This window comes from Gymnogyps californianus, chromosome 27 (genome assembly GCF_018139145.2).
Source record: "Gymnogyps californianus isolate 813 chromosome 27, ASM1813914v2, whole genome shotgun sequence".
Lineage (NCBI taxonomy): Eukaryota > Metazoa > Chordata > Aves > Accipitriformes > Cathartidae > Gymnogyps > Gymnogyps californianus.
This window is the reverse complement of record NC_059497.1, coordinates 4,313,925-4,337,197: the sequence shown is the minus strand read 5'-3', so window position 1 is coordinate 4,337,197 and position 23,273 is coordinate 4,313,925. Positions and strand designations below refer to the sequence as shown.

The window sequence follows — 23,273 nt, the reverse complement described above, 5'->3', positions numbered from 1 at the left end:
ACTTTTTACCTCCGGTCATTCTGGCTGAGAAAACCTTCGTTCATCTTCTCCACCACGTTGGCCAGCATCGAGCTGGCATCGTTAGCAAAGTCCAGGTCCCGGATCTCAGACACGGGCACGGAAACGATGGCAAAAGCTTCTTTGTCTTCTTTGGTGGGGCACGTGCCCAGCTGGGAAGCAACGGGGAAGCAGCATCACACAGACAGGGCAATGCCAAGCATGTCCCCACCATCTGCCACCAACCCGGTGGTGACAGTGACCCAGTTCGTCCCCATCAGAAGGGCTAGGGTGGCCTCTGGGTTACTGGGATGGGCTCTAGGCTGGTGTCCAGCCACCCCCTTGGATCATCAGGGTATTTCAGTCCCTGGGTAAAGCCTGGGTGCTGGGTGGGAAGGAGCATGCTAAGAGCTATTGGGGCACAGGGGACAAATCCACGCACGGGAGGAAGGAGCAGGGCCGTACCATGAGGCGAATGGGCCTCTCCTCATCGATGTCAATGGGCACGTTGGTGCTCTGGATCCAGGTGTTGGTGCAGAGGTGGCGCAACCTCACGTAGGAGTTCCTGCAAATGGCACAGTGTCCCGGTGAGCGATCCCCACACGGACACACCAGCACCCACCACTTCTCCCGACACCCGGCAAAGCTCCCCCAAGAACAGACTTGCCAAAATTTCACACCACGCAATTATGCCTCCCTTCTTTATTTCAATCCCTCCATGGCAAACACGTGCTCACGTACCGTGGGACGAAGGAGTCCGTCTTCTGCAGCGTGGTAGGGTCCAGCTCGAAGAGGGAGGCGATGTCATTGCCGTGGGGCACGGCCACCAGCCGGTATTTGATCTTCTCCCCCGTGTTCCTGCGGCTGGCGCGGCTGCTGCCCCCCTGCACCGGGGAAAGCAGCTTTGAGCCCGGTGTGGGGCGGCCGCCCCGCCGAGCCCAGCCTCCCTGCGCACACGGCATCGGAGGAGACACGCAGCGGCTACGCTCAGAGCAGAAGCTTTTGCTCGGACGCCGGGCTGAGCCTCGCAGCGCAGAGACGCACAAGGGGCTGCAAGAGCACAAGCGCGGCGCGACGCACCTGAGCTACGAGGCCACCCCTTCTCCAAATCTCACCAACGGCAAAGAGGGAAAACCCCCTGAAAGTCCAAATCTCTCTTCTACCAGCACTTCCCCGTGGCCTGGGGATCCAACATGCACTGGGACCCCTCCAACAGATTTCGGCAGGGTCCTCTCGCAAGCGGGACATAGGGATGCTACTCTACAGTGCGGGGCGCGGGGGTGCTCTGCTGGGCAGCGGGACAGCCTCCGGCCACAGCCTTGGCACCGAGCGGGACCCGGCGGCACGGCACGGGCACTGTCCCCGCGGCGGGCTCTGTTTCGGGGCATTTCCCTGCTTTCAGGCAGAGTCTAAGAGACGGCGTGATTTCAGGCAGCGGCAGCAGCATTTCTGCTAGCGAGGCTGCACACAGCTCACCGTGGGCGCTGCTTTGGGCTCAGCCACGTCTCCTTTATAACTTGGGTTTTCCTGAAAAGTTAAAGAGGGAGATGAAAGACAGCTATCAGTCCTCCCACTCGGTCCCTCCAAAACCCTGCGCACGGGGTGTTATCTCTATTCCTGCCTTCCTCGATCACATCGCAGAGAGAGGAAACCTGCCCAGATGGGGCTGGAGGACGCGACCCGTACCCAGTGCACAGCGCTCCGTCCCCGAGGAGCGGGACGGGGTGAGCCCTGGTGAGCAGACTGGGGGCTCTGCGTTGCAGCAAGACGAGCTCTTGCTGTAAATCCCTCAAGGCCCCAGGCTGAGGTCTCAGTGAGCAACACAAGCCGGGCAGCACCAGCCTGGGATGAGGATCATTCTGTGATCTTCTTTCCTCTGCAGAAGATGTCACCTAGGGGTCTTTTGGTTTAAAGCAGCCATTTCAGAGCCCCAGTATTTGCTGTTTTCCATCCTGCCAGTGGTGCAAGGGGCCCTGGGGACTGCCTTCGTTGTCTTCTCCAGCTAGGGAGCACCTTTGGCACATGGTGCACCAAGATCCCCCCCGGTATATCCCTGCTCCCCTGGCAGCAGGGTGTAACACTGTCTTTCACTTGGTCCTGGCAGCTCATTTGTGTCATATAAACCACATTATCTAAGTGCGGAAACCTCTTTGTGCCTCTATCAGGAGGCCTGGAGCTGGCCTTAAATGGGAGCAAAAAATTTGGCAAATGATGTTTCCAGGCCCAGATTTTGCCCACACCCTCCCCAGGCAAAGACAGCCCTGGGTGCTGCTGTGGACCAGAGGATGAGGATGGGCAAAACCTGATCAGGAACAGTTAAACGCAGCAGGATGAATTATCTCCTGCTTCCATCTTACCAGGAGGTTGTGCCAGTACAGTTGCTTGGCCCAGAGTGAGCAAATAGAGGAAAGCCCCGGCCACCCCCTCCTGCCCTCCCCGGGCCAGAAGAGGAGGGAGCCAGGAACAGCAATTTTGGCAAGCGAACCCCTGCACCGTGGGGTGGGGGATTTCAGAGAGGAAAGCCTAGCCCTGCAAACAGGCAAATGATGATGATGCTCACAGCCCCAGTGCCAATGCCTCCTGCGAGCAAGGAGGAGCCGCGGAGGCCCAGGGCAGGACGGCTCCGAAAGCAGAGTGGAGCGGGGCCAGAGGCAATCCTGGGCACTGCTGCTCTGTCTAAGGGCGGGTGGGCACTGCCTTTGCAAGGGATGGTACCAGCCTCTCGAGGGCAGGGCAGGTCTCTGTGTCCCTCTGCTCACCCCCTTACCTCTGCTGCCAGGTAGTTGCCCGTGGCAAGGTGCTTGAAGCGGTACAAGCCGTTCCAGTGCCCGGCTCCCCCTCGGCACGGGTCGTGGTGGACCACCTGGGAGAAGTAGAGGAGAGCTCAGCCGGTGGCACACGGGCTGCAGGGAACCGGGACGCCGTTCCTGCCTCTGAGCCTCTGCTGACCCCGGGCAAACACACTGCTGATAAGAGGCCCGTCCTATCTCAAAGGCGGCCATGAGTAAATATACTCAGGGTGCAGAGCTCAGACAGACGCTGGTGCCTGTCCACCAGCAGCCACAGTTCCCAGTGCTCTCATGGAGCTCAAGCCTTGCACCGGCTTTCACCAGGGCAGTCGGGCTACCAGAGGTGGAAATGTATAGAAATAACCACTGCTTCTAGCAACCCCCCCTGGTGAAAGTGCAGCAACCCACGGAGGTACCCCGAAAGCCCATGGACACGCGCTCCATCCCCTCCCCGCTCACCTCCACCTCCCACAGGGCATTGGAGCTGGTGGCCGAGGTGGCTGACTGTCTCAGGGTGGTTCGGAGGAAGACGTGCAGCTTGCCTTTGTACTCGTCGCAGGTGAGAAACTTCTCCTGCTCGGCGTGGAAGAGCCTCACCACGTCCCCCTGGCACCGGGAAATGGTGGTGAGACCCAGGGATGTGGCTCTTCTACAAACTGACGTAGCTCCTCCTGTGACACCCCCCCCCCCGACTCTGCAAGGGGGTGGGATCCCCCCTGTACGTGGTCCAGAGCAGAGCACAGCTCCCAGCCACGGCACGGCAGGACCGCGGAACCCCAGGCATCGCGGGCACCATCAGCTTTTCCAGTCCTACCTACCTGAGCTGTGCTAAAACCTGCCTCTAGCAGCACAAATGCTCCTCTAAACCCAGGGAAGGGCACGTTGCTTGGGCACGGGGCACCCTGCACTCCGCAATGCCATCACTCCATTTACTCATGCAAGTCACTTCTCTCTGCTTCCCCGCCCCAGGCTATAAAAAGGGTGCAAACCCACCATTTTACACCCCTGGAGAGGGCAGAGGCTCCGCTCACCAATGTGTTTAAGGCATTAAAGCCCCAGGAAGGAGGATGCAGTGGATGCGGGAAGCCGGGATAAGTGCGGCGCCTGGGGACGAGGGTCTGTAAGACCATAACAATCAATATCCATCCAGCTGCTTCCTGGAGGACCTCAGCCCCAAACAATAGCTCTGTAGGGAAAGTTCCTTTCCCAGGCAACAGCCAGCCCTGCTGCACTGCTAAACAGCTGAAAATTGTCCTCGCAGCTAGAAGCCACTGCGGGCACTACGTGTGCCTCATATTGTCCTCAAGAGCCACTTTAATACAATAAGGCAGAGGGTAATTTCATGCCCCCCTGGGTACCTGCTGCCAGGAGATACTAAAATATCCAACTCTAGCTTGCTGTTAAGTTCTCCAAGTGATGAATTCTCTAGAAATTAAGGTCCTCAAGGCAGGATCTCTTTCCTCTGCCCTTGTCACACAGCCAAACAGCTGTTCACACGTCCTGCCCCTGCAGGGGACCAGGGCCAGGTCCCCGGAGCCCACCGTGTCCCGGGCAGCCGGCAGCGGCCGAACCTCCTTCCTTACCCCTTTCAGCACTTCCTCCATGTGATCGCGGAACTGCATGAAAAGGTTGATTTTCCAGCTGGTGTTACAATTGACCGAGTTCACCTAAGGAGCAAGAGAGCGAGGTCGTGATCCCTGGTACAAGGAAAAAAAGGAAGAAAAAAGGAAGAAAAACAGGCAAGCCCCAAAAGCCAGACCCCGTACAGGCAGCCCAGCCCCAGCCCAGCCTCCCCGTACCTCCTTGCAGCCGGCGTTGTCAGCAAGCTCGTAGTTGCTGGCGTGCAGCGGCTGCCCGGCATTGACGGGGTTCAGGATGACTTTGTCTCCCACGACTACCTGAGGAGCAAAATGAGAAAGGGGGGAGCGAGGATGAGACCGGGTGCCCAGCAGGGAGGCGAGCCCTGGCACAACGCTTTCTGCACATCTTCATTTAGGGACTTTTCAGCCCCACGCTCACGTTATCTCCGTTGCTCCTCAGCTTCCAGAAGGGCTGGATGAAGAGCCAGGATCCCTCGTTGCCGGTGGCATCCAGCGTCACCCGCATGGCGTTTTTCTCAAGCAGAGCCGGCAGCCGCTTGTTCACTGTCAGGTATTTGTTGCTCTTCATGTGGAGGAGCTGGAAAGGTGAAGGCCGGGGTGAGCGGTGGTGGTACAGCCCCCCAAGGTTCCCAGGGCTGGTCATACCCAGGAGTGATCCCACGAGCCCCTTCCCAGCAGCTGCCTGACTCGCATGTGCTGGATCTGTGCATCTCCCTCCCAAACCCATCGGGCAAGCGCAGAGGAGGGGAGAGCGAGCACCCGTACCTGTATGACGCTGCCGTATTTCACCACGTCGCCATGCACTTTCTTGTTCTCCGTCTCGTTCTGCTTCTGCTCCATCTGGGCTGCATGCTGAATGCCGAAAGGAGAAGAGCTGAGTGTAGTAGCACCCTCCTCACTCCCCAGGAGCAAGCCCCAGAGGGGCCACCCGCACCCTCAGCTATGGGGAGGATAAGACAGGCTGGGATGCAACATCAGCATCCCTCTGTCCCCCAGACAACATGGGCCAGAGCTACAATATGGTCCTCTGCATCCGAGAGCTCAGCCCAGGACCACAGCGTGGCCCTGAGCAGCCGTATGAAGTCCATGCGAGCTTTAAACTGAGGACTTAAAAATTAGGACAGGGACAAAATGGCACCGAAATTCCCCCCAAACCCCAGCAGGTCTTACAGGGCAGCACCAAAAGGGACTCTGTGTACAGGCCAGGGACTGGGACAATGCACCCATCTCAGCCCCGCTGCAGCAGGGCCGTGGGGACCAGGGACTCCCGGCAGCACCGAGACTGAAGAGTAAAAGGCGCCGTGCCGGCGGTGCCGTGCCCAGAGACGGCTGCAGGTCCAGACCTGCTGCAGCGGATGCGGCAGGATGGGTCCCCGCCGGCCAAGATGCCCCAAGAGTGGATTGCTCAGCACCGCTTGCAGCCCCTCTCTCCAAAACCACAGACATTTTCCGTGCGGTGGCTCTGGCAGTTGGAGGAGTGATGTCGACGCATGCAGAGCAAGGCAGGAACGTGCTCCCACAGCAGATCTGTCTGGGAATGGCGAGGGTGCGCTGATGGCCCCAGCGCCAGCTCGGGCACAGCCCAGGCAGCGCCAGCCCGGTGTTCCCCCACAGCTGCGATGGGAAACGGCAGCGAGAGATGGAGCTTGGAGAGCATCTACCATCCTGCTTTCACCCCCTTTCACTTGAGTGCAGAGGAATTGGGAAACACAGCTGGAATTGCGGCTCTGCACTGGGAGGATGGGGCAGCCGGCCCGTGAGTGCCCGAGCAGGCGATGCTGGGGCTTTGAACATGTCTGGCACTCATTGTGGCAGTACAAACCCTTTGCTCTTTTGAATGTTGCCACCGCTTTAGTTAACCCTCCATCCCCACACAGCTCTGGGTACCACCCGGGGATGTGAGGCCCGTGCTGGTGGCTCCTGCCATTGGGAAAACAAACCTGCTGCCAAGAAATCCTGCACTGATGCAGAGCTGCGAGTTTAACAACAACCCTATGGAGCAACGTGGCTCCGGTGAGAGATCTGGCACCGCGCGGATGCATTAAATCTGCGTCCAGATCTGAGCTCCTCCCTTGCAAGTGGGGCCAGGAGTGGGAACTGGCTGCCCCGAGCACGCAAGTCCACGGGGGCTGATGTTCCCAGCTTGTCCCTTGGATGGGACAGGGTCTGTCCCCAAGCCATGGCGGGATGGGGTGTCAGGGACGCACACGGGGGTGGGCAGCCCGGGAGGGTGCAGGGAGGATGGGGAGACATCAGCAAAGCGGGAGGAAAGCCTCCACGGCATCTCTGTACTGCATCTGGCTGCACCTACAATTAGTCAGCCGAGAAAACACTAAGCCTTAAACCCACTTAAAAACAACGGCACAAGAGCACAAGCTCGGAAAGGCAACCATGGGCATCATGGACGGCTGGGCAGGGTTTCTCCGCTTGAGACCCGGGCTCCTTCTGCTTCAGGAAATTATCTCCATGGGCTGGAAGATGTTTTCAGCCTGCGGGAGATGCTGATAAATCACAGCCTGGAGTCCAGCACCCCGCCAGGATGCCCAGGGGCTTTGTGGCAGCACGGGCAGCGCTTTGCAGAGGGCTCCCTCCCTGCCTGGGCTCCCCCAGCGCTCGGCTCCGGACGCAAAGGAGCATTTGCCAAAAGGGCAACACTGGGAGCAGCGGAAAGGAGCAAGGAAATGACAGAATCTCTTTTAAGACAAAACTTAACCAAGGTGCAATCAATCAGGCTCAGAAATGAGCCTCTCTGTCCAGTCATGGCCAGTACAGCTGTTGACATTACAAGTTACAGTCTAACTGGAGCAGGAAAATAGTGTTTCCATACAACAGCGATGATGTACAGCTGGACATGGCAGGAGGCACCGACCCTGTCCCAGCATCACCGAACCAAGCCGGGACGCCCTGTCCGGACACAGCATCAGACCTCGCTCCCCAAAGGCAAAACTATGGGACCAGTGGGTCTGGGCTTGAAGCCTGACGAGATGATTTAATGAATCTCTCCTGAGCTTCAGTTTTCTGAATCATCCTCGGGGCCTCGCCAGCTGTCTGAGGCGATTATGCAATGTTTAGCATGGGCCTTTTCCAAACCTCGTGGAAGTAAACAGGAGCCTTTCTCTTCCACAGCCCTTTGGAGCAAGTCCTGGCCGCAGCGGCTCCCTCCTCCACACCAGGCACCCCTGGGTGCTGCGGGGGGTGCAGGGCTGTGCTCACAGAGCACCTCTGCCCGCTCTGCCGTGGGCTTCTCTGCACAAGGAGCATTAGAAGGGCTGAGACAGCAAAGGCTGGGCACAGCGGCAAGGGTGGAAAGGCAGGTGGACATCGCCTCTCATCCCCAAAGCAGCATTGCTGCCCTCCCTTCCTCTCCCCGACTGCTCGGTCCCCTGGATCCTTCTCTGCAAGTCTTCCCTGGGACATCTCCCTTGCACTGGGAGCAACAAAATCACGTGGGGCTCCTTGGTCGCTGCTGTATTCACCCCATGCTGTCACAGCGTGGACCGAGCGTGGCCATGCCATGCTGCCCAGGGCTCCCCCCTGCGCCAAGGGCACACGTGCAGGCACGGCACGAAAGCGAAGGAGCCGTCGGGAGCCTGCGGCATGATCCAAGGTTCAGTTGCCTCTCACATCCGAGGCCGGATAAGAGCATCGCATGAGAAGGGTAACCCAGGGTGCAGCATGCATCCCTGGGGGCCAGTCCATCTGGGGACCACAACCCTCAGTCTTGCAGATGCCAGCACAAAGCACCTTACAGAGCTCCGATCTCAACCTCCTTATTAGACACCGTATGCCATGGTTAATTAAGAGCCGACGGCTACAGGAGCCGTTCCTCTAGAAAAGGTGGCTGTGGCTAATGGTCCATGAGGAGGGGAGGGTGGTGGGACAGGAGACAACAGAGCTGAGCAGAGGGACACCCTGAGGACAGCAAAACCCAGGGCAGGTCCTGGCCTCCATGAAGGCTGTTTTCTGGGAAGCAAAACATACCAGGATTTGCACGGCGAGAGGTTTGGATGTCATCACTCAACCAGCCCTCGGGGACTGTCCACTCTGAGGAGGACGGTCCCTCAGGCCTGCTCACCTGGAGTTTCTGCAGCAGCACCACATCTGCGATCTTCTCCTTGTCCTGCTTGGTTTGCTTGGCCTTCCAGTACTGCTTCTGGGCAGAGTAGCGGTTCATGGGACATACTTTGAAGAGGCAATCTGGAAGGAGAGGAAGGCAAGCAGGACGCTGCAGCAGCCACATGGTCACCAGCCATCATCAGTGTGTCCCCAGTGGGGCCAACGTCACCGAGGGGCAGGAACGAGTGCTCTTCTGGGACACTGCTCCTGTCCCAGCAGCATCGCTGGGAGATGGCCCTCCTAACCCACAACAGCCCCGTCCGCTGCTGGGGGTCCAAGGGAGACATGGCCGGGACTGGTGGAGTCACCTTGTATTAGCTGGTGGATTAGTTTCAAATCAGGGTAAATAATGAGTCCAGGAGTGACTCCACTTCTTGGACTCACGATTAGAAGTGTTCCCATTGGAAACAGCCATGCAATTTGGGAAGGAAAACTTCAGGGGGAGAAAAAGTACTGATGAAACCCAGCTGTACCAAAGGAGGAGAGGATCCCGCCGGGAGGGAGGGAGGGAGGGAAGCCGGCAGGTACAGGCACCGTGAGACCAGGACATGAGAAGATGTCTACACATCTCCCTTGTTACCCTACCCATCAGACACCCGGAGCCAGCAGGACCGCAGGTTGCTGCCCTGCGGTCCCGTGCCATCGGGATACGCCGGTTTTGCAAACACGCTGCTGTCCTCCTGTGACTGCTCACAGGGAGCCTCAATTACCAGTGCTGGAAGCGACGAGCAATCGCTCCTAAAATCTGTACGTCAACAGTCCTAAAAGAAACGCTTTGGGGACCTGAAGGGCACAGGTTTTACATCCCAGCTCCTCCAAACACTTGCAGTGTATCCGTGCTCTGCGGATTGCCCCGATTTGCCTGTTTTTCCCCAGGCTGCTGTGGCCGGGATGGGGGGCGGAAAGTGCGGACACCCAGGTCCAGGCTTTGGGAATTGAAGCACAAGAGCAGATGTCGGGAGACAAGGAGGCACTTACACTTCCCAGCCCCTCGCTCAGGGCTGGAAGCTGTATGGGGCGAGGGCAGGAAGGGCTCTGCAGCCTGGATCGCCCTAATTACGCCTGAAATAGCAGCCCAGAAACTTCAGACACAAAAAGAAAAAAATCACTTCCATCTCTGGCCCCGGTCCCGAGTCGCTGGCAAGCACGTATTTATTTACCTGGGAGTGACGAACAAACAAGCGCAGAGCACAGTTCTCACCGGCTCAGGCTGCTGGGAAGAGGCCAAGTTTCACATTTCATTTTACAGGTCTATTTGCTAATGGCATATCCCGTGCCAAGGAGGCCGTGACGCCGGGCTTTTAATCGGGGACTGAGCGTAGCTGCTGCAATGCCTGGCTGCCTTCTCCCACTGCCTCCGAGCAGGGCTATAGAAACACTTGGGCCACCTGCAGCATCTTAAATCGTTTTCATTAAATTGCTAATTAGGCTGCAAAAGGACCTGGTAGAAAGTAGAAACTGGGGGGGGGGTTAAAAAAAAAAAACCAACATAGCTATTAAGAGATAGGTGCAAATCAAACCCCTGGCTCCAAGCACGCCCTGCCCGGAGGGGCTGCCTGACATCCCCATCTCAGTACTAAGCCCTGTTTTGTAAGGAGGGAAACTGAGGCACGGAGTCACTTGCACACAGGAAGTCTCCAGCAAAGCTTGCGTTGGAAGCCGGAGGTTTTGGCGCCCAGGCCTAAGCACGGACAATTTTTTGCAAGACGGATGGTGGGCGGAAAAGAGGCAAGCTGAGGAAAGCTCCCACGTCAGCACTGCCCGGCGAAAGCAACCCAGCAGAGCGATGCTCGGCCGACCTGCCGCGACCCAGCATGGCCACGGAGGCAAAACCTCCTGCAAACCCGCAGCGGGGGGAGCGGGGCATTTCGGGCAGCAGCACAGCCAGGGCTCTCGCTGCCCGCTCGCCTTGCAGCCATCGCAGCGCCTGCGCAGCGCAGGATTGAAGCGCTTTATTTGCTTTTTTCCTGACGTGCCTGAGCGCAGGGCTGGGAAAAGCCTTGCAGGGGGAAAGAAACCGCAAAAAGAAAGCAAATAACCGAGAGGTGCCAGGCGTCTCTCGGAGGGCCGAGCCCCGGTGCGACGCAGGCGGCCGAGCCGGGCGTCCCTCGTCGCAGGGACAGGCTCCTGGGTGGGTTTTGGGATTTCCAAAAAACCATTTGGACCTGACTCCGGGAGAAGGGTCCTGTTTCCCCACCGGGAAGCTGAGCCGGACCCTGGCGCGACCCACGTGCGCCTCACCGCAGCGCAGGATAGGGCAGGGTCCGGCCACAGGATATGGGGACGGCAACAGCACATGAAAATCCTCTTAAGCCTCTTGCTGCTGCTGCAGGGAAACAGCAGCAGCCCGTTGTTTTTACCTCCCTCGCGGTGATAGCTATCAAGAAGGCAGACCGCTACTTTTCCGGCCATTAAAACAAGTGGCTGGATACCCTGATAGGGTTTGCATGGAGCAGGGCTGAGTCTAGACCAGACCTTCGCCTGGAAAAGAGATTCAACACCCGCCCATGGTCAGGCAGGGAGACGGTGTGGCTGCTGGGACGAGGCTTGCACCAGCTGCCCTGCGGCTGCTTCCAGCTCTTCCCATCCAGCCCCAGGTGAAAGTCCACAGATGTCCGGGAATGGGACGGCTCCCCAGGCTGCGCAGGGCTGCGGGACTCTGGGGAGCTGTCGGATGGCTCGTTAATCAGCCTTATGTACAAATTAGTGGCAACAGCTCCCACGGAGAGGCAGGTCGCTGCTTGGGTGGGAGCTTCGTGGGGAAGGGTGCCCAGAGGGGAAGGGTGCCTGCAGGGTACCCTGCTGTGGGATGTTAAAGCCACCCTGAGAAAAAGGTGGAGGCACAAAGCAGAGCGGGGAACCAATATTTTAAAAGATTTTTTTAAAAGGAGGCCTGAAATTACAGTGGCTGGGATGAAGGGAACGGCTGCCCTAAGCCAATCCCCAAATCCAACAATGTAATCGCTGGTTTGGGGAAATTTCTCAGTGTACAGCACAGCTCTGTGTACACTCCCCAGCTATATGCTCCGTGCACCGGGCACTCAAATCCAACCGGGATGCTCTTTGGGACACAGCCCTTCCCCGGCATTTGGCAGCATGTCGAGCACATGGGGCAGGCAGGCACAAAACTAGCTGGTAGTCTAGTTCCCAGGTAGGAGCAGCGTAGGGCAGAGATGTGATCCCCCGGGCTCAGCGCGGCCGTTTGCTCCCTGGAGAGCCGGAAGGTCGAGGCCGCCTCGCCGGCTGGCCCCAGGGCTTGCAAATCGGGGAAGCGAGAGGCACGATCTGCTTTTCCCAGCAGCCTGTCCTGGTTTCTCCAGACCGTTTCCACAAGCCAGGAGCCACCCCAGCTTCCACTGCCTCATCCCCTTTTCCACCTGGACCTGGCCGCGGCTGCCCGCTCCTGCCCGGGGCTGCCCCTCGCCCAAATGGGAAATAACGAGCGCAGCCCCGAGCGCCGGAGGAGACAACGCGGCCCAAAACGTGACGGCCGAGGACAGATCGGGATTTACTGTCTCTCCCTCAGCCCTGCCTGCCTCGTAAATGGGCGGCTTAATCCCCCGGCTCTCTCTGAGGTGCAGCCAAGCACAGCAGATGTAATTAGTTCTGAGTGCTAACAGGCTCGCCTTGAAATAGTTTGCCTGTTGCAACTGCCCCTCTGTCTGTCCCCGGCTCCTGGTGGGTAGGCACTCAGCTGCCAGCATCCCTAGGGATGCATTTTGGGATGGTTGGACCCACCTTTGCAGAGGATGGTTCCCAGCCACCCCTGCTCCTTAGGGCTGGGCTAAGGGGTCCCAAGGACCATCGCACCAGGGAGGTGGTTCCAATAAATGCCCCCAAGAGGCAAACAGAGGAGGGTAGGTGGTTTGGCCAAGCCACAGAAACAAGGCTATAGAGGCTGTCCAAGAACCCTCCGGGCTCTTCTGCAAAGGACAAGAAGCACCTCTGAGCCCCCGGCAAGCTGGGATAGCTGGGCCCCCCGTCCCCATGCCTAGCATGGATGCTCGGGGCCAGCATCATCCCCGAGGCTGCTCACGGCAGCGATGGAGCCGCCTCAGCCCAGCCCCAGCCTCACCTCGAAACTTCTTGGGTGGGTTGTCCAGGTCGCCAGCGGCCGGCTCCACCACGCACCGATCATCCACCAGCCTGCGTGGGGAGAAAAAGCAGGAGCAGGGGGTCAGCAACAATGAGATGACAGCGGGGCCCAAGCGAGCGGAGCGGCTTCGCCACAAACCACAGCACTGTGCCACCGTCACCTGGCCCAAAGCAACAACATCAAAAGCTGTGTCTCCTGTTTCCCAGCCATTTGCACTCTATAAATATTTAGCACAACAACGCTCAGCTCCTGGAGCAAGCAGCCGCTCTTGGGTGCTTGCTCCAAACACGTCGCCCCTTGTTCGCCACCACCCGCCATTTCTTTCCCGTGTGTTTTTCATCCCACTCCCTTGGGGCAAACAGCGACAGATACAAATCAGCAGCGAAGAAACACGAAGAAATTCTTCGTGTCAGCCACGCTGCCGGCGCCTTTGCTCAGTGACCCATGCAGGAGGCTCTGACGCCTGCGTCCTGCCGGAGCAAATCCTGCCTTGCCCAGCTCCCGGCTGAGCCGGATCCACCCCCCGGCACAGTGCCCTGGCTGCGGCGTTATTTGACTGTTAATCTGGCAAAAATGTGATGAGTTCAACTTTCATTCAATGGTTCTCCTTCTCCGGCTGGGAGCTCACCCCACCGGGACACGGAGGGTGTAGCTGCTGCAGATGGAGGTGGCAGGGGCCCCCCAAAACCAGTTATTAATTATTATCTGATCAGAGGTGCTGGCTCTGCCCATCAGATGCGAAGGGCTGTGTGTCTCCTCCCTGCCCACCTCTTTGTTTTCCCAGCGTTGAGCAAAATCCGGCAGGCTTGGCCTTGGGTGCCGAGGACCGATTTCGCGACGGATGGGATGTTGCTTTTCAAAGTTACCAAGAACAGCAAACCGTAACCCGGCACGAGGTTCTACTCGGCGCCCAAAGCGCAGAGGGACGAGCATCGCCCAAGGGGCTCACGGCGCCGGGGCCACCCGGAGCTTATCTGCGCAGCCCGCAAGGCTTTCAAGGGAACCCGGTGCTCCAGCAACACAGGCTGTACCCGCTCGCCCACTTTCTCCCAGCCCCTGGGAAGCAATGCAGCGAGAGAAACTATGCTCCTGCCCCAGGCGAGGATGTGAGAAGCGTGTCCCCACCTGCGGAGGCTGCATTCAGGCAGCTGGGGAGCCTGCGAATGGATGCAGGAGTGCACCCACGACGCCATCCCCATCCCGGGAGGGAGCATCCATCGCGGGGGCAGCTCTGTCCCTGGGACAGGAGGGAAGACGCAGCCTGGAGAAATGAGGTGCATGCACATGGCACAGCAGCAAAGGGCACAGCGGAGCCCGTGCTGCCCGCTCCGCTCCCCAAGGGACTCTCAACTCCCCCAACAAACCAAACAGCCAAAACAATGCTGGAGATGAACATGCTGCGCCGCAAAGGGTTGGCAAAAGAGACAGATATCCCGTTCACAGATCCAGCCTCCTTCCCTCAGCCCAGCCGCTCTCCGGAGGAGGGGAAAATTCCTTTCAATAGCTCGGCAGAGAGGAATTTGGCCTCCACGCTGATGGATTGGGACCCCGGGGACCCCAGCGCTGCTGTGTCCTTGGCAGCGGAGGCATGGGCTGGCAGGGTGCTCTGAACACCCAGCGCTGCTACTGCCCCTGCCACCAGCTCCCTGCTCTCTTTAAAGTTCCCCGGGGTTGGGGGAGATTAACCTTCGATTTCAAATAAAGAGAGAAAAGCAATTTCTCTAACACTTTTGGTGGCAGCAGAAGCTTAAAAACAATCAGCAAAGACCTAAATGATTGTAAAATAAAATCAAAACCCACAAGGTTCCAGTAAACTCACGGTGAGCTGTTCGCCGGACAAGGTTGCCTTGGCTTTGCAAACACTCGTGGTTGGCAGCACAGGGGGTTTTGGGCTCCCAGCCAGGGGCTGCCCAAACACAATGCCTTTTCCACAGGCCATGACAGCAGGGAAGTACTCAGGCACGTTCCCAAAGTCCTGCAGGGCACGGAGCCTTAGGAGGGCAGGGAAAGAGGTAAAGGGGAAAAACCAGAGCGGAGCAGAGGCAGCTGCGGACAGGGGCTGTACCACACGTCTCACCCCGCAGGAGATAAGCCAAGCCTCAGCCCAGCCCCGGTGCCGCTTGTAGGTGGTTTTGGATTCTATTACTATTATTTTGATGGGGACAGGGAGGAACAAACACTTTTGATGCGCCTGGGACCGAAGACCACCAAGGGCTGAGCCCCGACCAACCCACGGGTCAGGCTCATGGAGTGAAACACTGACCCTCGGCACATGCCCAGCTCCCACCAGTGCCTACAAAAGCAGAGGGCCAAATTAATCTGCGCGCTTTTAAAAAATAAAAATCCTCCATTGTCATGGCTAGGGGTCTCTGAGGAAGCGCCTGACCTGCGTGGCCCATTTTCAGTGCTGAAGTAAACAGCACGGGAGCCTCCCACCCACACCAGCTCTGCCTGCAGCATTCGCCTGCCACTTCCCCAGGCCCGGCATTACCGCTCCACCAGGCAGGATTAGAGATAGTGACCTGCCAGGCTGGAAGTCTTAATTAGTTAATGATCTCAAGGCAGTTTCAGCATCTTTAATCCTAGGATTACACGCTCTGCAGGAATGCAAAGTGTTATTTTTATTAAACTGATACTCTGGACTCACATTCTTCAGTTAAAAATTGCAGAAAATAAAAGGATTCTGACAGGGTGGACATGAGTCACCTGGATGACTGCTGGGGCCAGGACACACTTCCACTAATAACTGGCATTACCGCAGCGGGCCGGGGCAAATCGAAGCTCCCTCTGCTATTAGAGCAGCAGGGACGCGCGGGTGCTCACTGCCGCCCCGAGCTGCAGGGAGGACACCGGGCACGCGGAGGGCGGCTTTCATTTCTCAGGTGTTAATGAGAAAACAGGCTGTTGGTGTCTGAGCACCTGGAGGAAGATCCTGAACAAAGCAGCAGGCTGGATGCATCGATGAAAACTTCACGCTTTGCCTTCTCAAATTACCCCCAGGGAGCACAAGGGGCCAGATCCTGTGCATCGATGAGCCTGCTGCCCGCAGCCCAGCAAAGCGCAGGCGAGCATCTGGTTAGCTTTAAGCCATGCAAGTCATCGCCGTGGTTCCAGTGGGGCTTTCTGCTTGCTTTAAAAATCTCGAGCACAAAGTGATTCCCTGGCTCGGGGCCAGCGCGCTTGGCCTCGTGCGAGGCAGAGCCTTTGCCGGAGGTCAGGGGAAAAGCAGCTCGTCCAGTGCTGCAATCTGCCGCGGTCGGACACCCCGAGCCTCCCCGGGGACGGCGGCCAGCCGGGGCTGACGTGGAGGCATCACTCCTGCACCGCTAACCTGGGCTGGGGAAAGGGAGAGAGTCTTCCCTGGCTGCGGTACACCCGATGCTGAGGGGAGCTCCGGCACACCATGGTCCAGGGGTGCACGGGGAAGGAGTGTTCTGGGAGAAGGGGAGCCCCAACCCAGGAAGGAGCACCCCACTACAAAGCTCACCAACCCCTGGAGGTGAGGAAGAGGAGGAGGAGGAAGAGAGCTCGCTGTTGGGCATGGGGCCAGGTCAGCCCCTCTGGCTCGGGGTGCAGGATGGGCACTGACCCCATGGGGAGGAATAAAAATAGTGAGTGAATGCAGGGCAGCCACAAAAATGCAGCTTTTCCCCCGCTGTCCCAGTGCTGGGAGGAGGAAGCCGCTCTCGGCCTCGCGTGCTTCTCCTCCCCACAGAGACGAGTTCGTCCTGACCCAGCAGAGCTGGAGTTACCCTTTAACCAGCTGTGTTTCCCTGAACTGCTCCACCCTGCAAATTCACCTGCAATCACAATTACAGCTATCAAAGGCGTTATTTCACCTTAAACAGCCAACTGCCATTCAGGCACGTTTGCCACCGGCCCTTCTCCTCTGCAAGCCCACAGTGCCAGTCCCCGAGCCCCCGGTGGGTCCTGGGAGCCCCCCAGGGATGGCAGGGACGGGGCAGCACATCCCCATCCAAGCACAGGCACCTGCACTGCATTTCTCCTCCTCTCTGGCTCTGGCCATTTGGTGCTGCCTTATCAGGGACACAAGATAAGATGGGGATGCTCATGACAGCGGTGTCTCCCAGGGCTCACAGCATCACCCCATCCATCATGCTAGAGCAGGAACCAAATGAAGGTCTCCGAGCTCCTTTCCTTGCTTGGCCATTGGTTTGCTTTGCCTGGATGATCCCCACAGAGCACCCCACATCAGCGGCTGTTCCCCCCATCCCAGACCCAGTCCCAAAAGTTCCCTCTCCCCAAGCACAGATCTCCCAGGAGTTACCAGCGACAGTCCCTAAGCAGCAAAGCACCTGCACATACAAGCTCCTCGCGGTGGGGTGCCATGCCCTGGCGAAGCTGCTGCTCAGCACCAACCCCACATCCCTGACCCACACGGCTGCTTCTGTCCCAAACTGTTTCAAGCTGCCATTTCCTCAGACACCTTTAATTTGCAGCAGTGAAGCCACGGCAGCGAAGTTGGGCAGCCCCGCAGAGACCTTCCCCACCTCCCAGTCGTGAGTAGCCTTGAATTGAGCCAAGAGGGAAGACCAAACCACCCTCAGGTCCCTGAATCTGACAAACTCCTCCTGGGCACCTTTCCGTGTCCCCAAAACCACTTCTGGCATCTCCGATACACCCATCCCGTCCCCCCATCTCCCCCAAGAGACCGTGTCGTTCCCAGGGCGCTGAGCAGCACAGCCGAGGGATGCGACCAGCAGCGTGGCTGCCCTCAGCCTGGTTCCCCCGACACCTCGCGGCGCTGCTGCTTTGCAGCGGCCTGCAATCGCCCTGCCTTCCCATGGGACTTCTTAAGTAACCTCCTCCTTTTGGGCTGTCTTTAGCATTTTAGCTAATTTGGGTATTTTGGCTCAGTGTTCCCCCACCTAGCCCAGCACCTGAGTGCACAGGAGTACTCCCCACCCTTCGGCGGGATGTTTTTCCTCCTTACGAGCAAATGCCCACTGCAGAGAGGGTGTGCGGGAGGAAGGGTTTGTGCCTGGGGACCTTCGACAGTGCAATTCGGGGGACTGGGAGCAGAGGAGGCTCAGCTGGGGGCTGCAGGGCTCCCCCCACCTCCACCACCAACCCCCTCCATCATCCTCAGTAAGTTGCTTGTACAAAAGGAGGAAAGCACTTCAAAAATTAAAATATAAAATAAAATAAATTGAGACCTAGTGTTAATAAGGGGCCTGATTCTGCTTCCTTGCTGTTTTTCAAGGGACAACTGTCTGATGGGGGAAGTCCGGTGCTGTGCGAGCGACCAGTCCGGCCCCCAGGTACCCCCATGCACCCGGGGCTCAAGGGAAAGCTGCTGCTTTCCTGGCGGAGCTGCCAAGAGCCTGGCAAGCTCCTGCAAACGATGGCACCCAGTCCCTCTGAAGGCGAGGGCGGTGAGAGCAGCCACTGCCCCGTGTGCTGGCTCAGTCCCGGACGAGATGCTTCCCGGCCCATTTCCCCACAGACCAGGGCAGGGCTTCACGCTGTCACCGGAGCAGCAGGGCTCGCAGACCCGCTGCTTCTGAGCCAGACACCACCAAGTGGTGACCCCCAGTGACAAAGCACTGGGGTTAATGCATTTAAGGCGAAGCATGAGCTGCAGCAGAGCCAGGCAGGAGGAAGCATCCCCAGCACGCACCCCACCTCCTTCCTCGTGCTCTCGTCAGACCCCTTCGCCCTTCCTCAGCCTCTCTGGGCATTTCGCAAACATGACTGCGGAGGAGCTTGGTGCAAGTGGCTCCAAACTCCGCTGCGCCTCCCACCAGCTCCGCATCCTGAGCACAGACAGATAGAGCCCTGTGTTCCCCACAGCACCGCCTGTAAGCACCACCGGGTTGGGATTTCGTGGACATTCACACCCGCATCAGCCAGGACACACCAGAGACCACAGCAGCACTCTCAGGAGGAGCTCACTGCCCTGCTGGGATGCTGACACAGGGATGTCACATCACCAGCACATTGGGGTACATCCCTTAACGTGACACTTGTGACCAGCACCTGGAGACACTCCATCTCATCCCATAGAAACAGAGGATCCCACTGCAGACCCCAGTGATCCCACAGCCAAAACCAGTTCCTCTGCGAGGAAGGATGGAGGGAGCACTTCTGGCATGGTGCTCAGCCAGGCACCCAGCACCCAGCATGGGGCTGGCAGAGCCATTTGCCTTGCAAATGAGCTAAACAAGGTCCCAAGCTGTGGCAGGAGGGCTAGGGAAAAGCACTCTCAGTGAGTCACCCAGTCCCGTATCACAGGAATGATTTAAGGTGTGGTTGGGTCTCCCAGGTCTCAGGGCACAATTTCAGAGGGCGGGAAACAACCCGGAGAAAGCAGAACCCCGGGAAAGTGGGGCTGCCCAGCAAAAGCCGTGCTGGGGCCTGGGAGAAGAGGCTCTCCAGGCAAGCCCTGCTTTTCAGATGCTTCTAAGTAAGTCTTTGGCCCCCAGCAAAAAGGGGGACCTGGGGGCCAGAGCTGCAAAGGGATCAGAGCCCCAAAGAGTCTAAACATCTCTTAATTCAGCTCCCAGTGAGTCACTGGGACCTGTTGCGTGGGCTAATAACCAGTGTTGGGTCCCAGCGGAGCCTCCTCCAGACCCGATTTCACAGACGGGCTGGAGCGGTGCTCAGCGCTGAGCTGCTGAGGCTGCAGCCCCTGCCTTGGGACAGCGGGAGAGCGGGCCAGCTACAAGGACACCTCTCCAAAAAGGACCGTGGGGATGTCCTCCCACCCATCCACGGAGGGTTGGGCACAGACAGGCTGCATCCTGCACGTGCAGGACCTTCTGCCCAACACCGTAGTTTCATGCACAGGGATTTTGTGCCCGAGTCTGCACCCAGTTGCACCCAGCAGCCCATTTCTGGGCAGCATCCCACAGCCAGTTGGAGGAAGGCTTCGGTGGGCATTAACCCAGAGGCTGCGTCTGCCCAGCGGTGGGTGCACGAACGTGTGTAGGCGAAGGTATGTATGTCTCCGGTTATACATAGGCATGTGGGAGCAAGTGCATTCATCGCAGATTATAGAGCCGGGCAGCTCCTGCCCCAGGAATCCCATCCAAGTCAGCATTCCTGGCTGAGCTCAGCCTCTCCTACACGCAGCATGGGGCAGGCACGCTGGCACAGACCCACGTCCACCCGCTTGGGGCTGCAGGCAAGGTTTAGGTCCCTGCTTTGGGGTAAGGAAAAAACCCACCCATGCTCCAGGGCATCCAGCAGCCCTGCCAGAGCCCTCACCACTGCAGGGACGCAGCCTCTCCCCACGCCGCAGGGCAAACACTCCCGGCAGGAGCAAGCAGCCAGTGGATGGAGAAGGGCATCGCTGAACGTCTTGGTCTGGCTTTGCCCAGGTGCTGCTTTAGCAGCACTGCTGGCTTGCAGGGAAACAGGAGGGACAAGGGACGGGTCCCCGAGCTCTCCGCTCGTCTCCCCAGGTCAGGCTGCGAGATCCCCTCGCCCATCCTGACATGTCCAAGAGGCTGCAAGGAGCTGGCCCAGCCTGGACCTGGCAGCGCTCTGCTCCCCCCAGCCCTAAGTAGCGCTTGGTGGCCATCGGCAGTCACATGTTGCTGACCCTGCAGTGATTCCCGCTGACCACCAGATATGTGGGACCCCGAAGGGGGACAGCGAGAGCCATCGCTGCCTGTCCCAGGGGATGGCAGCCTCCAGCAACACTGAACAGAGCTGGAAGCACTTAATCACCCCGTGCCCCAGGAGGGATCCCTGCTGCCCGAGCCATCCCGCTCAGCCACACACACAAACCCCTTCCTAACCCCACCAACCCCTCACGCTGCTTAAGCCCATTCATCTCCCGCAGCCCCTAACGGGGGGAAACACTTTGTGGCCACGGCTGCCGGAGAGGGTGGCCTGCAGGGTCCCTCCAGGGCCCCATCCTGCCCCTGGCAGCGACCGGAGCCGGAGGAGAGCCCGGAGGCACGCAGCCTCGCCTCCCCAGCACCTATGCCCATCCTTGCTGCAGCACCCAGAGCTTTCTGGCCCCTTTTCCCACGGGGCTCAGGCTCAGCACCACCTTCCCTTCCCTTCCTGTCCCGTCCCGTCGTGGTGGCCGGCTGTCCCTGGGACCGGGCTCACTGACGGGCAGACACGGGAGCGTCTCACTCACCCCAAGTGCTGATGAAGCCATTGACGGAGCCCTCGGCGTACAGGGAGACGATGTCCCCGATGTGCAGGAAACTTGACATCTCATTCATGGTTGCCCTCGACCCGGCTCAGCGCCGCTTCTTCCCGAAGTCACCTTCCCGTGCTGAAATCCACCATGGGGCGAGTGGAGCTTGGGGGAAACCCTGCTCCGGTGGGGGGGGGCTTATCCCAGCCCGGCTCTCCCTGGCTCCCTGCGAGCAGCAAAAAGGGGAGCGGGACGGCAGCGAGAGCCCCACGCACAACTTTTACATGTGCTGTGCAGGAAGGGAGCCAGGGGAGCCGGGCAGCCGTGGGCGTGCAGCAAGGAGGAGGAGGAGGAGGAAGAGGAGGAGGAGGAGAAGGAGAAAGCGAGGGGGGGGGGATATATGAAGCTCAATTAGAGGTTTGCATGAGATCTGTCCGGCTGTCCGTGTCTCCGTCTCTGCACAGCTTTCTACCTGCAGCCAATGGAGAGCGATCAGGAAGTCCTGCTCGAAAAAGCATGCAAATATTTCTGGCCTGGGAGGAGAACCGGAGCCTCCCGGGGGGGGGGGGGGGGGGGGTGCCCCAAAAGAAGCCCCACCCTCCTCTCCCTGCCTCCCGCCTTGGGGGAGCGTGGGGAGGGTGGGGGGGGGGACACGGGACCGCCCGCCCCACTGCCCTGGAGCAGCCCCCGGGCCCCGCGGGTGGGGACGCCGGGCTCGCCCGCAGCCGGCGGAGGGGAGCGCTGCCACCGCTCCCGTCCACGCGGGCTCTCCTCGTGTCACCTCCCCACGGCCAGCCGGCCTCCACTCCGGGTGCTCGGCCCCTGCGCCCCAGGACAGAGCCCCCCCCCCCAGCCGGCCCCGTCGGGGTCTCTGCCACTTGCTCTCCTCGGCCGGAGCTCCACCACTTGGAATGGCACCGGGCGCTTTCTTGGGAGCGATGGGGGGTCGCGGGGTGTTCTCTCTGCACCCAGGCAGAACGGTGGGCACAGCGAGCACAGCCACACTCGGTATCCACCAGCAAAAGCGAGCAATCGGTGCAGTTGGGATGTACCTGCTCGCCCCTGCACCCTCCCGCACGTGGCAGAGGGAAACTGAGGCCCCCGGCTCCTGCAACCAGCCCCTGGCCCACACAGCCCCTCTCCTGCCTCCCCAGGTCCTGCTCTCACCGTTTGCTTCGTCCTCCTCCTCACTTTGCAGCAGGACCAGACGCCAGGAGCCGCAGCTCTCCATCCCTGTCCCCCACTCCTACACCCCAAGAGCTGCCCTTCGTCCAGCGCTTCCCCCAGCCCAGGCACAGGGATCCTGCACCGCCCGGAGCAGGGAAAGCCCCGGGGTGAGGACAAGGCAGCTCTCACTGGATTTTTCTGCCCCAGGCAAGCACTTGTGGCTTCCTGAAGCCTAGGTGCCTCCTGCCAGCCTGCCGCTCCCAAGCTGGTCCAGTTCATATCTGCTTCACCTCTCGCCACCTCTGTCCCCCTCCTGTCCTCACACCATTGCCCAAACCCTCCCCCTGTTCAAAGCACACGCTTTCCCCCTGCACCCGTAAGCCAGGGTGACACTCCAGCCGCTGTCCCCAAGCCTGACCAACCTGACGGTGCTGCAGGGTTCACCCAGCTCTGCTGCACCCAACCCACCCATCACCACCAGGAGCTGTGAGCACAAAAGAGTCCCCCCACCCCTCCAAAGCCCCCCCGCTCCCTGCAGCCCATAGGGAGCCTTTCCGCAGTCAACCCAACACCGCAGGGCTGGGCAAGCAGCTCCGGGCTCCCGATATAACACCGGTGGAAAAGGACCACATCCTCAGAGCATCTTCTGGACAGCACAAGTGTCCTAGTTCCTCACTTTAATTAAAACTTGCCTGCTGTAAAAACAATATCGGAAGGGGAAAAAAAAAAAGGCATGATGCTTTTCTCATTTATTTCCCTCCTGTCCTCTTTTCTCACAAACAAACACACAGGTTTCAGGAATATAAACCTTGCCCTAAATAGTGATTTTTTTTTTTCCACTAGGAAACGGACAGGTCCCCTGGCAGAACAAAAGGAAAAAAATTAGTGCAATTCCTCCGGGGGAGATGCGAATTCAGGTCCATCAGGATTAGCTGCGTTTTCAGCACAGGACAAATTTAGAAGCCTTTATCTCAGGGCAACAGAGGGGGAAAAGAGAAGATCATGAGAAAAAAAAACTTGCTGCTGTTAAAAGCAAATGAAGGTTTCACAACAGGAGCTCAAAGAAAGCCCCCAAGGAATCAAAGACCAAAACTTTATGCACAGATCAGCCGCTTTGATCAAAGGCACAAGCGGCATCTCAGCTGAGGGGCACCACAGCATGCCCATGCCGGTGCTCACACCAGTCCCACCAGTCTCACCGGGCCGGACACCACCTCTCCCAGCCTGGCCCAAACCGGGCTCCTCATGTACCCATCCTCCCTCAGCGCCATGGATGGCTTATGTTTGCAGAGCACCAAGCAATAAAAATCATCTGGAAGCACAAAAAAACCCATTGCAGTAAGCAAACAGGCGTCTGGCCTGGTTTCTCCCACCCAGGAGAATGGGGA

The 23,273-nt window shown here is 58.9% G+C and overlaps 1 protein-coding gene across 1 annotated transcript in view; it reads right to left on the bottom strand.

Annotated features, from left to right (window-relative positions):
* ITPR3 (inositol 1,4,5-trisphosphate receptor type 3) overlaps nt 1-20,849 on the bottom strand; it is a 43,056-nt gene extending 22,207 nt beyond the window's left edge. The window contains 13 exon segments of the mRNA XM_050911249.1: nt 10-170; nt 463-562; nt 739-881; nt 1,474-1,524; nt 2,765-2,860; nt 3,246-3,392; nt 4,370-4,453; nt 4,586-4,684; nt 4,806-4,964; nt 5,153-5,239; nt 8,463-8,584; nt 12,579-12,649; nt 20,712-20,849. Coding sequence (XP_050767206.1) covers nt 10-170; nt 463-562; nt 739-881; nt 1,474-1,524; nt 2,765-2,860; nt 3,246-3,392; nt 4,370-4,453; nt 4,586-4,684; nt 4,806-4,964; nt 5,153-5,239; nt 8,463-8,584; nt 12,579-12,649; nt 20,712-20,803 — 1,412 coding nt within the window. The 5' untranslated portion in view covers nt 20,804-20,849.
* Between the last annotated feature and the right edge of the window lie 2,424 nt (nt 20,850-23,273).